This window comes from Lonchura striata, chromosome 14, assembly GCF_046129695.1.
Source record: "Lonchura striata isolate bLonStr1 chromosome 14, bLonStr1.mat, whole genome shotgun sequence".
In the NCBI taxonomy this organism is placed as follows: domain Eukaryota; kingdom Metazoa; phylum Chordata; class Aves; order Passeriformes; family Estrildidae; genus Lonchura; species Lonchura striata.
The window spans coordinates 15,430,035-15,444,940 of record NC_134616.1 but is presented as its reverse complement, the minus strand read 5'-3'; the positions used below and the strand labels follow the sequence as shown (position 1 = coordinate 15,444,940).

General features: G+C 60.1%; 1 protein-coding gene across 1 annotated transcript; it reads left to right on the top strand.

Annotated features, from left to right (window-relative positions):
- Positions 1-4,058: 4,058 nt before the first annotated feature.
- On the top strand, positions 4,059-11,315 carry LOC110477975 (tumor necrosis factor ligand superfamily member 10). The gene is made up of 5 exons (XM_021544247.2): positions 4,059-4,385; positions 6,574-6,720; positions 6,981-7,017; positions 7,544-7,651; positions 8,210-11,315. Exons 1-5 carry the CDS (start codon positions 4,110-4,112, stop codon positions 8,641-8,643), a joined length of 1,002 nt encoding a protein of 333 aa, XP_021399922.2. The 5' UTR covers positions 4,059-4,109; the 3' UTR covers positions 8,644-11,315.
- The last annotated feature ends 3,591 nt before the right edge of the window (positions 11,316-14,906 follow it).

Below are 14,906 nucleotides of genomic sequence, written 5' to 3'. Positions count from 1 at the left end.
GGCGACAGCTCCGCCGCCAGCCTCGGGCAGCTCCTCTGGGCGGGACCGCGCGGGGCTGCCCGCCTCTCCTGCTGCCGCTGCCCTCCTCCCGTCCCCTCTGCTCCCCTCCCCTTCCCTCCTAACCCTCCCTTTCTTTATTGCCCTCCTCGCCTCCTCTCCTCCTCTCTTCCACTCCTCCTCCTCTTCTTCTATTTTCCTCTCCTCTCCTCTCCTCTCCTCTCCTCTCCTCTCCTCTCCTCTCCTCTCCTCTCCTCTCCCCTCCCCTCCCCTCCCCTCCCCTCTCCTCTCCTCTCCTCTCCTCTCCTCTCCTCTCCTCTCCTCTCCTCTCCTCTCCTCTCCTCTCCTCTCCTCTCCTCTCCTCTCCTCTCCTCTCCTCTCCTCTCCTCTCCTCTCCTCTCCTCTCCTCTCCTCTCCTCTCCTCTCCTCTCCTCTCCTCTCCTCTCCTCCCTCTCTCCCTTTTCTTTTCCTCCTCCTCTCTTCCTCCTTCCCCTCAACCCCTCTCCCCTTTCCAGGACTTCCAAACCCAGCACACACAGCCCCCCAAGGCACTCCCTCCCCCCGTCCGTCCTGTCCGTCCTCTACCTGTCACGGTGTAAAACCCCCAAATCCCAGCTCGGGGACACTGGGGGAATGGCCTCACCCTGTTCCCTCTGCTCAGGATCCAGCTCAGCCACAAAACCTGGGGGTTAGCCATTTCCTGGAGCAGCTCTTTCAGCTCCTGGCAGGGCTGTGGGAAGGACGGGAGATGGCTGAGATGCTGCTCTTGCAGGAGATTCACCTCGGAATGCTCCAGGCGGGATCGGAACAATGGTGTTTTCCTTCCCCAGGAGTCTGGGCAGTTTGGGAACTGTTGGGATCTTTGTGGCAGCAAAACAGAAATCCCATGGGGAGGCTCTCCAGGAGGAGAGGAGGACGAACAGGGACACAGGTGTGGCCAGGGTGGAGCCCACGCAGCCATCCCAATCCCACTAGAGGGAGCGAGGAGATCAGCTGTGCCAGGAGCCGCTGGGACCGGCGAGCCCAGCTCAGGGAAGGAGCTGCAGCAGAACTTCCCTCTCACCGTCTCTCATTGTCCTGTCATTGCCTGTCATTATCTGTCATTGCCTGTCATCCATCGCCGGAGCCGGGACGCTCCTGCCCGGGATGTGGATGTCTCGGGAGCTGCTGTCCTGCCTTGGGATGTTCCAGAGGCTCCTGCTCCTCATCCCTCCTGGGATTTATGGGGCTCCTCCACCCATCCTTTCCCTGCCAAACTCCCGCCAGCAGCGCAGGGAGCACCCCTGGGTCCCCACAGAGCCTTTGTGCTCCTCTTTTCCCTCTCTCCCTACACCTTGGCTCCCAACCTCCACCAGCCATAGGCCAGGAAGGGCTGTGAGGACCAGCTTGTGCCTGTCCAAGCCAATGTCCTGTCCCACCTGGGTGACCACCCATCCCTCCATCCTCCGTCTGGCACGTGTGAGGCTGGAGCAGCTCTGGAGCAGCTCCGATGCCACCGGGCAGGGAATGTGTCCACCTACTCTGTGCTAACAGGGACAAACAAACGCTGGCCCCAGCCCACGGGCAGGAGATAGCCAGGGAAGGGCTGGGGTGCTCTCAGGGTTGGAGGGAGGAGGTTGGATGCCTGACCCTCCCACTGGAAATATGGTGTGATGAGGAAGAGGCTTTTCCCAAAAAACACCTCAGCACAGGAACTGATAGATTCCAATCGAAAGATAATCTGAGGGCACATTCCAGGGAGGTTACGGCAGCTCCTGAGCCGCACGCGATGATTTCACGTCGCAGGGGTTGCTGTTTCCTCAGGGAGGACCGTGCGGGCAGCCCTGCTCCTCCGAGTCATCAGCTGCCGGAGCCAGCGCCGGGCTGGGCTGAAAGGAGCAGCGCGGGGAGCTGAGAGCCAGCCCTGGCACCTCCTGCACTGACCCAGCTCAGGGGGTCTGCCTGGGCCATCCCAGGAAACGTGGAAAACAATTAAAATTGCACGTTCCACCACCCTGCCTGAAGCAAAGTTAAGCAAATCCAAGGGACAGGCTGTGAAATCCCAGACACAGCTCCATGTCCGTGTCGGCATCTCCTGCCGAGTTTCCCCCATCCCAGCCTCACAGAGAGCACTGGGAAACCTTAGCAAGCCCCTCTCCTGCTCCCCTGCACTCGCTCTGCATCACGGGGCACTGAGGAAACAGATTTCCAGGCTCTGCCTGACCCAGCTCTCCCAGTACACAGACCAGGAAACATTAGAAGTGAAAAACAACTCCTCAGCCAGGACTGAGGCATGCTTTTCACCCTGGCTCTCACCCAATTTTCTCTGCACAGCTCCAGTTCTGGTCCTGCCCTGACTCACAGACAAACCTTCTCTCTCCAAGAGGGCAGCCCCAGGCTCTGGAGTTCTGATTGCTCCTGCTTTCCCTCTGCTCCTCAGCAGAGCTCAGCCATGCCCCTGTCCCATCCCAGGGAGCAGCACAGAGAGCTATGGTCCCAGGTTCCTTCAGCACCAACATTTATGCCCCAAATAGCAAATAATAGAATTGTGGAATGGTTTGGCTTGGAAGGGATCTGAAACCCATCCTATTCCACCCCCTGCCATGGACAGGGACACCTTCCACTAGACCAGGCTGGCAGCTGTTCCCCAGATGTGCCCTTTGCAGCTCTTCCCCCCTCACCTGGCTCGGCAGGTCCTGAGCCCTTTTCCTGAGAACAACCGGGAGAGTTGAGTTATCACAGGATTTTCTAGACATAATTAATCACCTCCCTGCCAGATCCCAGACTCCAAGGAAGACATCTGGCCTGGGGAAACATCTCATACCAGGATATTGATGGGGCTCTGGCACTGGGTAGACACTGAGCTGGCAGAGAGGCAGGGAAATCAGTCCTGGGCCTGGCAGATGCTTTGGATGGGAGATCCCCTGCTCTGAACCCCAGGGGCTCAGAGGAGCCCTGGCTTCATGGGGCTTCTGGGGACTCTGCAGGGTCGGTGGGGAGGGGATGGCCCATAGGGCAGCCACCTCCATGATGGTCTGGGGGCTGCTGAGCTGGCTGGAGTCTGGGCTGAAGCCACCCACCCTCCCCAGGGCCCAGGAGACAGGAGGGAGCGGCTCTGTGGGGAAACCAGTGCCTCTGTGCTTTCTCAGGTCTCACTTTCATTTCACAGGTAACAGCACCAGGAGCCACAGACTCACCTGAGTGCCACAGCAGCACCAGGGAACAGCAGCTTGTCCCACCTTTCTGCTTTCCAACCTGCTCCACACTTGGAGCACTCACATGGGAATGTGAGCCAGCAGCAGGACAGAGCCTGGGGCTCAGCAGGGATGGGCAGCCCTGTGCCCAGTCTAGGAGGGCAGGGGGGGCACAGCCCTCCCAACAAGGCCTCCAGGAGATGCTCAGCAGCTCTTTCCCCCTGTGCTGTAAACATGCACCTCTCTGAGCCTTTGCTGGTGGCCAGAGCTGACATGAGGTCCATCATCTAAACCCAGCTCAGGTCGTGTCCCTCCAGCCCTGAGACTCTCTCTTCTCAGCCCAGGGACACTGGGGTCACCCTAGCAGTTCCCACACTGTCCTGTGATGGTGGCGTGAAGCATATTCATAAACCATGGAATGGCTTGGGTGGGAAGGGACCTTAAATGTCACCCAGTGCCACCCCCTGCCATGGACCACCTTTCACTGTCCCAGGCTGCTCCAAGCCCCAGTATCCAACCTGGCCTTGGGCGCTTCCAGGGATCCAGGGGCAGCCACAGCTTCCCTGGGCACCCTGTGCCAGGGCCTGCCCACCCTGCCAGCAGAGAATATGTTCCCAAATATGTTCCAAACATCCCATCTAACCCTGCCCTCCGGCAGAGTGAAGCCATTCCCTGTGTCCTGTCGCTGTGTACCCCTGAAGCGACACTCTGGGGCTCCCTGGGGACACGCTCCGTCCCCGCGGCCCCGCTGCCCCCCGAGTAGCAACCCCGGGGCCACCATCGCACCCGGTGTCCCCCCGGTGGCCACGAGAGACGCCGCCCCTTGGGCCACAGGCCACCTCCCCAACCCCGCCCCCGGCCCGCCCCGCCCGTCCGTCCCGCCGCGCTCGGGCCCGGGGCAGCGGCACCGGGACCGCGGCACCGGGACCGGGCCGGGCCATGGCCCCGCACCCGCCCAGCGCCGGGCAGTACCTGCGCTCCGACAGCGGCGGCTCCGACACCCCGATGCTGGCCGAGGGTCCCGCTGCCGGGCCCGCTCCCGGTGACTGTCCCGGTCCCGGTGCCGGTCCGGGCGGCGGCCCCGGTGCGGCGCGGGGGCAGCGGCGGCGGCGCTGCGGACCGCTGTGGGGCAGCGTGGCCGTCATGGCTATCCTGGCGCTGCAGATCGCCTCCACCACCGGCCTCTTCGTCTACTTCACCATGGCCATCTCTAAGGTGAGCTTTGTCCCGGGACCGGCGGCGGGGCTGCGGCCCCGGGAGTCCCGGCGGCTGCGGGAGGGCTCTGCCCGCTCCCTCCCCTCGCACGGCAGCGACCGGTGCGGGCTGCGGGATGGTCACTGCCCCAGGGAGCCGCGGGTCCAGATGTGGATTGGGGGGTGGACACTGCCCCAGCTCCCCAGGGAGCCGCGGGTCCAGATGTGGATTGGGGGGTGGACACTGCCCCAGCCCCCCAGAGAGCCGCCGGTCCAGATGTGGATTGGGGGGTGGACACTGCCCCAGCCCCCCAGGGAGCCGCGGGTCCAGATGTGGATTGGGGGGTGGACACTGCCCCAGCCCCCCAGAGAGCCGCCGGTCCAGATGTGGATTGGGGGGTGGACACTGCCCCAGCTCCCCAGGGAGCCGCCAGTCCAGATGTGGATTGGGGGGTGGACACTGCCCCAGCTCCCCAGAGAGCCGCGGGTCCAGATGTGGATTGGGGGGTGGACACTGCCCCAGCTCCCCAGGGAGCCGCCGTTCCAGATGTGGGGTGGGGGTGGGAATTGCCCGAGCTCCGCCCGGAGCTGCAGATCCAGCTGTGCAGGCGTGGGCGGAGAGGTGGACACTGTCGCCGATCCAGATGTGGAGACACGGCGCCTTTGTCCTGGGCCCCGCCTGGAGCTGATGTTTGAACTGGGAGAGGGGGGCTCTGCCCTGGGATCCCACCGGAGTCTCCAGCCCCAGATGGGGGTGCAGGGGGACTTCCCTGGGCTCCAGGCCCCACTGAACCCTGGTTCTGGCTTCATCTCTCCCTCCTCCATTCCCATCTCCTTCACACTCCAGGACCCCCAAATCCTCCTCACCCCCTTTGTGAGACGCTGGGAACCCCATTCCAGCAGCTCTTTGCTTATTCCAGTGCAGCCCCACCAACTGTGCTGGGATCCCGCCATTCCCACCTCCCACGGGGTCAGGCGGGCAAAACCACTCCCAAACTTAGACGTGATGGCTCCGATCCTTTCAACAGCCTCGCCAGCCCCTCCCCTCCTCTGCTGATTCCGATCCACAACAACCCCTCAGCAGCGGGAGGGAAACGCCGGTCAGGAGATTTCAGGAGATCCATGGGTAGAGGGAAATTCGGGACTGGCAGCAGCTCCATGCAAGCCACCCTCATCCCTGAGGGTGCGCCAAAAAAAAAAAAGAAAAAGAAAAAAAAAGGAAAAGAAAAAAAGGGTCCTGTAGTGCCAGACATTCCATAAAACACACCAGAGACGGGGAAGAAGGAAAAGCCCTGCCACGGAATAAACAGCCTGTCTGGATCCAGCGGAGGATCCTCCGGAGTGGGCTCCAGCCCTCCTTCGGGCTTTGTCTCCATCCCTGGGTCACATGAGGTCCCGCTGTGAGGGATTTACATGAAAGGCGGGGAGAGGAGGGGAATGGAGGGACAGCCGCGGGGAAGAGGCGGAGGGAGGAGGAAACCACTGTAGTGGATCAATTTGGACTCATTTCAGCGGCCGGTGACTGCATGTGTGCTGGGAGTAGGGAGTCAGTCTCCTGCAGCCCCTTTAGGCCCTGGAAGGGGCTCTGAGCTCTCCCTGGAGCCTTCTCCAGGTGAACACCCCCGGCTCTCCCGGCCTGGCTCCGGGGCAGAGCGGCTCCCTCCCTCGGAACCTCTCCGTGCCTTTCTCTGGAGCCTGTCCAGCCGCTTCCCGTGCCGGGCTGGCCCCGGTTCCGCGGGCGGGCGCACGCCGCAGGCGGCCCGGCGGAGCTGCGCGGGCGGCGCTGCCCGGACACGCACCCGCCGCGGGCATCCCAAGGGAACAGCCCCATCCCGGGGGATGGATCCCCTGCCTGGGCAGCGCCCGGCACTCCCACCTGGCGGGCAGGTGTGTGCAGGATCAGCCTGCGAGCCCTCCCGCGGGGAATGGCCAGGGACAGGGCCGGCCGGGGGACCAGGAGGGCAGAGATGAACCCAGTCCTTTCAATATGACCTCACAGGATCGTAGTGGTCCTATGGATCCTGCGGATCCTGGCAGGCCTGTGGATCTAGAGGCTGAACTGATCCCAGTATCCTGGTTGTTCTCTGAGTGCCCGGGTGCTGGAGGAGCCGGGCTGAAGGCAGCTGCCCCTGCTCACACCCCAGCAGGATCCCCTGGGGCTGCTCCCTCACTCTGTCCCAGTTTGCCATCACTCTCTGTTCCCATCCCAGCTGAAATCCCAGGCTCCGGGCAGCGCAGAGGAGCTGCGGTGTCTGCAGGCGCTCAACCAGCAGCTCGAGGGTTCCAGCCTGGAGAAGCTGAGCAGCAGCCAAGGCTGCCTCAAGCTGGCCAGCACCATCAAAGACTATGTGGACTCGGTGAGCCTGGGACCAGGGGAGGATGGGAGAGATCTTGGTTGTCCCCATGCCTCAGTTTCTCTATCTGCCTCACCACAGCAGCGGGAGGGGGGAATAGCCAGGATGGTTCAAGGTGGGACTCAAGCCCTTCACAGCGAGGAGGTGGTGAGGCCCAGAGACAGCATGACAGGGAAGGTGATGGAGGCTTGGAGTAGGAGCTCAGGCATGGGGAGCCCCCGTGTCACCTTTAACCAGGGAACTTTCTCTTCTCTGTGGCACAGGTGACTGAGAACATCATCCGCAGGAGTGTGGTGAAGGGTGAGTCCCTCCTGGGCCCGAGCCTGATCCATGGGAACTGTGATCCATGAGAGCTGTGACCCATGGGAGCTGGGATCCACAGGAGCTGAGATCCATGGGAGCTGTGATCCAGGGAGCTGGGATCCAGAGAGCTGTGATCCCCAGGAGCTGGGATCCAGGGAGCTGGGATCAACAGGAGCTGGGATCCAGGGAGCTGGGATCCAGGGAGGCCAGCAGGGGATGGCTGGGGCAGTCACTCCTGGGGCAAACTCCGGTGCTGTAAGCTGGGGCAGGAGAGGGGAGAGCCAGGATTGTCACTTGCCGTGACAGGCACACGTTCTGGGAACGGGCTGGGGGACAGCCACGTCCGTTTGTCCAGAGGCTGGGGAAGCAGGGCCGTGGCACACATAGATGTGGTTGATGATTGACGAGACATTTCCATCCCTCAATAATCTTTTGCTCTGGTGGGTCAGTGGGGCATTCCCTGCCCTGGCATGGGGCCGGGTGTGCCCACACTGTTCTAACAGCATCTGTTCCTTTCCTGCAGAGGCCTGGCGGAGCTACTTCAACACCTCAGAGGGGCAACGTCCTCCCAGAATAACTGGGAAACCCTCAGCACATCTCACCCTCCGCCCACAGAGCCTGGCTCAGGATGGTGAGTTGGGGAACCCCTCTGGGCACTGCTGGGTCTCCAAGATGGGAACATGGGAGAGATCAAAGGGCAGGGGACCAGGATGGGGGCAGCTGATGGGGAGAGGTGTCTCCTGTTCAGTCCAAGACCACCAAGCTCCACCCTCTGAGCTGGAACCTACAGCTTCCTGAAGGGAGGTTGCAGACAGGTGAGGGTCAGTCTCTTCCACCGGGCAGCAGCTGGCAGAACAAGAGGACACAGTCTCAAGCTATGTCAGGGAAGGTTTAGGAAAAAATTTTTCACTGAAAGAATAATAAAATACTGGAATTGTCTTGCTAGGGAGATGGTGGAATCACCATCTCTGGATATGTTTAATAAAAAGACTGGACTTGGCACTTGGTGCTATAGTCTGGTTGTGGTGTTAGGGCATAGGTTGGACTTGCTGATCTTAGAGGTCTCTTCCAACCTCATGATTCTGTGATTCTGTGATGACTGGGAAGCAGTCAGAGCCACCCCCTCCCCTCTGTGTGACGCTGTCAGGTCTGTCAGGTCGCTCCCCTCAGTGACTGTCCCTTCCCTCAGGACGCTCCCAGCGCTCCGGGAACCTGTCCCAGTCGTGCCGCCACGCCATCACGCACTGGGGGCACAGCAGCCTCCTCTCGCACGTGCAGAACATGACGTACCGCGCCGGGCGGCTGCGCGTGGAGCAGCCGGGCAAGTACTACGTGTACTCGCAGATCTACTTCCGCTACCGCGGCGCGGGCCGCGACTCGGGCCCTCAGCTCGTGCAGTGCATCCAGTGGCAGCCGGCCCACAGCCCGCCCGTGCTGCTGCTCAAGGGCGTGGGCACCAAGTGCTGGGCGCCCGAGGCTGACTACGGGCTCCACGCGCTCTACCAGGGCGGACTCTTCGAGCTCAAGGCCGGGGATGAGCTCTTCGTCTCTGTCTCCTCCTTGGCCATCGACTCCAACGATGCAGCAGCCAGTTACTTCGGGGCCTTCCGGCTCGACCTGTGACAGCCCCTCCGCTCCCACCCGGCCCTGGGACAGCGGCAACACCCCGGGGTGGCGCAGGGCTCTCATGGCTGCGCTGTCCTTCGTGGTGAGGGATGAGCCAAGAAGGGCGCAGGGCAGCTGCTCCCCGGGGGAGGCAGCTGTGAACCAGGAAGGGTCTCGGAGGGCCCACAGGGGACATGCACAAGGAGGGACATCCTAGCCCTGGTGGCACAGCACCTCACAACGGCTCCCCGCAGCAGGAAAGGCACCAGGGCCACATCTGCCACTGCAAGACAAAGTGTCCCCGTGGCAGGGTGACACCCGTGAGTCTGACCCCACCTTGGGCAGGGCTGTGGGTGCCAGGACCGGGGGCTGGAAGCATCCTGGGGCACACCTTGTGGGGATGGGTGCAGTGTCCGCCGCTGGAAGGGAATGAAGGAGTTTCAGTTTGGGAGATGAAAGCCTGGGGCAACAGCACCAGTGGTTGCAAGGAGGGCAAAGGGCAGGACCGTGACACCACAGCAGCCACCAGTCCTGGCACCACACCCGGCACGTGGCACTGGGGCACGTGGTGACCGAGCCAGGCTGCACAGGACCAGGAGCTCAGCGTGGCTGCTGACCCAGCACCCCTTCCCATGTGGATTTTGTCCCTCCCAGCCCTCATGGACAGCACAGTCCCCACTTCCTCACACCTCCAGCCCTGGCAACCCCTGCAGGATTCCAGCTCTGGATGGGCTCCATGGTCACAGCAAGACCTTGGAGGGACCAAACCAGCCCTTGGGTGATGTGATGGAGCCACTCCAGAGGCCAAAGGTGGGTTCAGGCAGGGCAGAGCAGGGCCCAGCTGGCTCAGCCCCCTTTTCCAACTCCCCCTGTACTCTCTGTATCCTACTAAGCCTGGGGGGATTCACACAGTGGCAGCATGGGCTGCCACGGGCATGGGGCTCCCAGGGAGGATGGAATAAAGCCTTGTACTCCAGTACAGGTCTGGCCCCTTTGCACCCAGGGTGGGCCTGGAGCCAGGTGGAGCAGGGCTGGGGCACTGCCAGAGCTCCAGACAGAGCACAGCAAAGTCTCCTGCTCATCCTGCACCCACAGCACCTCTGGGGGCTCAGCACCTGCCAGCCCCCACTGCAGTCCCAAGGGGATGTGTTCCTGCTTCTCAACACAGAGCCTTCATTCCAGCTGGGCTCAGCTCCTGCAGAGACCCCATGAGATCTGAGCCCACCCCATCTCCTCCCCTGCACCCATCAGCTCCCAGGGGTTCCCAGCTCCTCTCTCTGAGTTTGGGATTGCTGAGCCCAGCCCAGGACACAGCCAGGGTCACCGATGGGCTGTTCCTGGGCAGCTCCTGCCATCCCTCCTGCAGCTTCCCAGGCCTGACTCCAGCCCTCCACATCCAGCCAGGGCTGGGGGCTGAGCCAGGCAGTTCCCACATCCCCCCCAGCCCAGCTGCTGGGCATTCCCACTCTCCAGCCCCCATCCCCTGCAGGCTCCCAATCCAGGGGGGTTGGTACAATCCCCACAGGGCACGGTGCCACCCTGGCACCTGCACACAAGCACCTGGACCGGCCCCAGTGCAAGGGAAGATTCCCCAGCTCATCCAGAATCTCATCCAAAGCCAGAGGGCACCAAGAGCAGCCTCCTGCAGCCTCCAAAGGGGTGACAGGGCTGATCCCCCCATGGCAGGGCTGCAGGGCCCCATTTTCCCAGTCCCCTTGGAGGGATGGAGGGAGCTGAGCTGACCCTTGGCTCTGCAGCACTTGGTCCTGGAGCACGCTGGGCTCTTGGCCAAAGCAAAAAAAACACTCCAAACCCCTCCATTCTAAACCCATCCCTTTTCCTCCACCTCTCATCCCCACTCCTGCTGTCCCAACCACCTCGGTGACCCACAACAGGGCTCTTGAGGTCCTCAGGTCTCAAACACCCCCAGGAGCTCGGAGCTGATCCCACCTCTGGCAGCAGCCATGGGAGAGCAGGGCTGAAGCAGGGACCTGGGTTTACAAGAAACGCAGCAGGTGGTTCCCAGATTTCCTTTGAAAGGGAGTTTAACGTGGACACAGCCCAAGGGAGCCGGCAGGGGCTGTGTTTGCCATGGAGGAAGCAGGGAAAGCAGCGAGTGGGGAGAGCCGGGCTCGGCGCCAGCGGGCAGTGGCCCACCCTGCTTTCCTGGAAAGGAGAAGGCTCATGGGTGGGTGGATGGGAGAACTCCAGCAGCATCAGGGTAAAGAGCAGCCTCACCCTGTCTGGAGAGAGCCCAGCTGGAATTCCTGACTGTCAGGAACTGGCACAGGTTACCCCGAGAGCCTCAGCAGCCCCTCTGCCTCCTCCATCGTTCTCCCTGTCCCGGTGCTTCCAGAAGAAGGGCTGGACACCCCCAGCCTGGCCAGGGCTGGGCTCCCACCTGGACACATGGATTGGCCACCAGCAGGAGAACCCAGCAGCATGAAAACCCAGCCTCCACAAAAACTGCCTGAGGCACCTGTGCCAACAGTACCTGTCCCAGGACGTGCTCCAGGAAAGAAAGAACAAAGTATGGAAAGACTTGGATGAGGACACACCACTTCTCTTTGACTAAGGAAACAAAATCTGCTGTGCAAATGGAGCAAAGTATTGAAGATTTCTCATAGAGCTTTTCTATTATTGTTAAAACTGTTTATTAGAAATAACAACTCACTATTTTAACTTGTGCATTGCTGACAAGTTCACTGTAACCTCTGCTAGAAAGCAAAGTCAATGGTCCCTAAACCAACCCTGCAGCCCCTCACACAGCCCCCTCTGCCAGCACCTCCCTCAGGCTGGGGAGAGCCACAAGAATAAACAAGTCCATTATCCCTTTGTGACCCTGTCCCCCAAAACTGAGGGCTCCAGCTCCCCAGGCAGCACATCCCTACAGTGTCCCTGCAGTGACCACTCCGGAGCCTCCTGGCTCTTCCCTAACACCTCAAGCTGAAGGAGGACAGGGTAAGAAGGGATAGTGGGGAGAAATTCCCTGCGAGAGAGGTGAGGCCCTGGCACAGGGTGCCCAGAGCAGCTGGGGCTGCCCCTGGATCCCTGGCAGTGCCCAAGGCCAGGCTGGATGGGGCTGGGAGCAGCCTGGGACAGTGGGAGGTGTCCCTGCCATGGCAGAGGTATAGCCAGACAAGCTTCATGACCCTTCCAACCCAAACCATTCCAGAATTCTGTGATTCCCTCCTGCTCTAACCCAGCCTAGGACGTGGGGAGGGTGACTGCAGCACTAATAAAATCTCCACACTGACCTGATTTCCCATGGCCTCGCCCTGCGGATTCAATCCAGACAAAAAGTGCTTCCTGCAGCCGCTGCCAAAGGACCCTCTTATCTCCATTGCCGAGGAGCTGCTTCTACCTCAGCCCCAGGGCGTTCACGGCCCTGAGCCTTCATCTCTAAATAAATCCTGAGCCAAAGGCTCCTTTTTTTCCCCTCTTTGTTGTCATAAACCAGCTCATTGCTACTTCCAAGTCTCAATCCCTGCCCAGACACGATCTCGTTTTACTTTCAAGTCCTCAGCCTGGCTCGAATTCACAGAAGGGAGAGGAAATCCACACCGAAATCCACGTCACCCCGGCAGGAAATCATTCCTTGGGACACTGTAAATAAAGCACACAAAGAGATGCAGCGGGGTGTGCTGTGAGCGCCCCTCGCTCTGCCCCAGGGCACCTCACCAGCCACAGCTCCCCCCAGGCAGGAATTCAGCCTGGAAAAAAAGAGAGAAACAAAACAGAAACCTCTTTCCTACAGCACAAAGGATTCACGGAGCCGTGGGATGCTCCTTAAACCCTCAGGAAAGCATTGATGCTGGGGCGCTGTGAGCGAGCAGGAGGCTCAGCTCATCCCTTGAGGAATCCCGGATGGTTTGGGTGGGACGGACCTTTAAAGGCCAATTTAGTGCAATCCCATCCCAGCTGCGCTGCTCCCAGCCCCTTTTCCGCGGCCCCACGGAGAGCCCAGGGGAAAGAAGGGGATTTCTCTCCTTTCCCGGTCAGCCCGTGGCTCCCCGCAGCAGCGGGGCCGTTCCCCCGGTTCCCTCCCGGTCCCGCAGCCCCGGCTCTGCCCGCGGGCTGAGCGCCAGGGAAGCGCTCAGCCGGGCCTCCCGCACCGCTCACACACGCCTTTCTTCTCCTTTTATTCCCCCGTGAGACTAGCTGGAGACCTCGGGAAGGAAGAATTCCACATTGAAAGAAAATACCTCATTTTGTGTCCTGTTCAAACTCCCTGAACTAGTCCACAAAACTAAGGAATCAGACTGGTTTGGGTTGGGACCTTAAAGATCAGCTCAAAGTCGGCTCCCTCCAGTCCCATCCTGCCCTTCCAGCATCCCACTGCCTTGCCCCAGAGAGGTCCCCAAAGTCATGGGCCATAAATGGGATATTGCAACCCCCTCTCAGTCTTTCTGGGCCACTCATCCAGTGGATGGACCTCCCTAGCTCCATCCATCCTGCATCCCTGTCTGTCTGCCCAAGAGAGCCGCAGGGCTCCTGGAGTGAAGCAATGGAAGAGCAAGAACTGGGCAAAGCCCTCCTCGGGAGCTGGAAGTTTGGCACCGTGTGGACCCCAGATCCTGCCAGCACACAAAGTGAGCCTGGCCCTGCTGGGCTTTTCCTGCCCTTCCCACTCCCACCCTCCTGGACTGGACTTTGTCCGGACAGCATCCCCAGGAAACCTCTCCCACGGTAAAAAACCATCCATGGGACAGACAGCAGCAGCTGAGGAGAGCCAGGAGCTGCTGGGCAGGTGTTTGCTGCCCAGGGCTCCCATCTCCATTTGGCAGAGCAGCTGCAATTCCCTGTGACAGCTGCTCCCTGCCCTCCTTCCCCAGGAGCAGCTGGAATGAACCACCAGCCAGCTGCGATGGTCCATCTGGGAGAACCTTGCACACGGGTTTTGCTTTTGGCACCTTACCTTTGCACTGGGCTGCTGCAGCCTTCCCACAAGGAGAGGAATCCTCTCATGGATCATAGATCTAATTGAAGCAGGATCACATTTCCCAAGCTGGGACCCTCCTGAGGATGGTAAGGTGAGCAGAAAATTGAAAAGCTTTGTGTTCCTGGTATCCCAGGTATCACAGGAAGAGAAGCATACAGGACAGGCATTCCCAGAAAAGGAGCTCCCAGGAGATTGGGAGAAGGCAACTTCTTCCCTGAACACAGCCCCAGCTCCCAGGAGCATCCACCTGCCCTCCAAACAGAACAAAAAAGGGCATTTAAAGGCAAAGCTGCTGCTGGCACGGGCTGAGGTAAAACATGAAGAATTCCAACCATCTCCTGCTGCACAAAACCACCACAGACCACTCCAGGCATTTATTTTCCAAGCAGAAAGAACTGGATCCATCAGTGACATCTCAGGGTGAAGCAGCTTTGAGCTGTACAAGGATTGAGACATCAGGTGGAAGCAGCAGAGCAGAGACTGGCTGCTGGATGGCTTTGGAAGATCAAGAATCTGGCTTCTGCTCCTTGGAAAGACAAGGAATTTGTTTGTATCGGAGAGATTTTGAGAGGGACGCAGCCAAGTCAAGCCAGAAGTCCCCACTCCCCACAGACATGAAACTGAGGCCAGGATGAAGAGATCAGTCTCCCAAATCCAGAAGCCTCCCAGATTCCATTAAATGGGCACAGTTTTATTAACAGGAAAATCATTAGGTCAGCACTGGACAGGGACTGAGGAGCACAGGGGGCTGTGGTGGAAGGGGTTTCTTGCATAGTTGTTGGCTAAAGGAGACCTGGGAATTCCCTGCTGGGAATCCTCCAGCTGGGATGCAGGGACAGGAGGGAGCATCTGTGTCCCAGGCATTGGGCTCTCCAGTGGGACAGGATGAGGAGGAGGCCACCTGTGCCATGTCCAACACCACCGGGGTTTGGGGAAGGGCAGGAATTTAGGATTCAGCCTCTGGCATTTTAGTGACATGCCCTGGGGAAATCAAGGAGGAGGAATCCTTGGGAACAGATCAGAGAAAAGGAGCAGGATGGGAAGACACCTGTGAACTCTTCCTACCTCCTCCTTGGGGTTCTCCTGACAAGGAAGTGGCAGAGTAATTAATACATTCACTAATTAATCAAAACCAACATCTTCCCCATTAGAAACTGCGCCAAATTTTAAGGAGATCTGATTGGGGCGGGAGGGGACGACTGGACATGTGTGGTTTGCTGGGGATTTTTTTTCCTTCTTTCAGCCAAAAAGCCTCAGCCAGACAAATTTTTTTTTCTATCCCCTATTTTTGCTTCCCAAGGTTGTGATTTTTCCCAAGTGGACAACTGGGACCCTGAGC

Excerpts from the sequence above, each read along its gene's own strand:
- LOC110477975 (XM_021544247.2), top strand. The coding sequence starts at position 4,110 with ATGGCCCCGCACCCGCCCAGCGCCGGGCAGTACCTGCGCTCCGACAGC. Across the intron at positions 4,386-6,573 it reads TCACCATGGCCATCTCTAAG|CTGAAATCCCAGGCTCCGGG; the intron begins GTGAGCTTTGTC and ends TTCCCATCCCAG. Across the intron at positions 7,018-7,543 it reads CCGCAGGAGTGTGGTGAAGG|AGGCCTGGCGGAGCTACTTC; the intron begins GTGAGTCCCTCC and ends CCTTTCCTGCAG.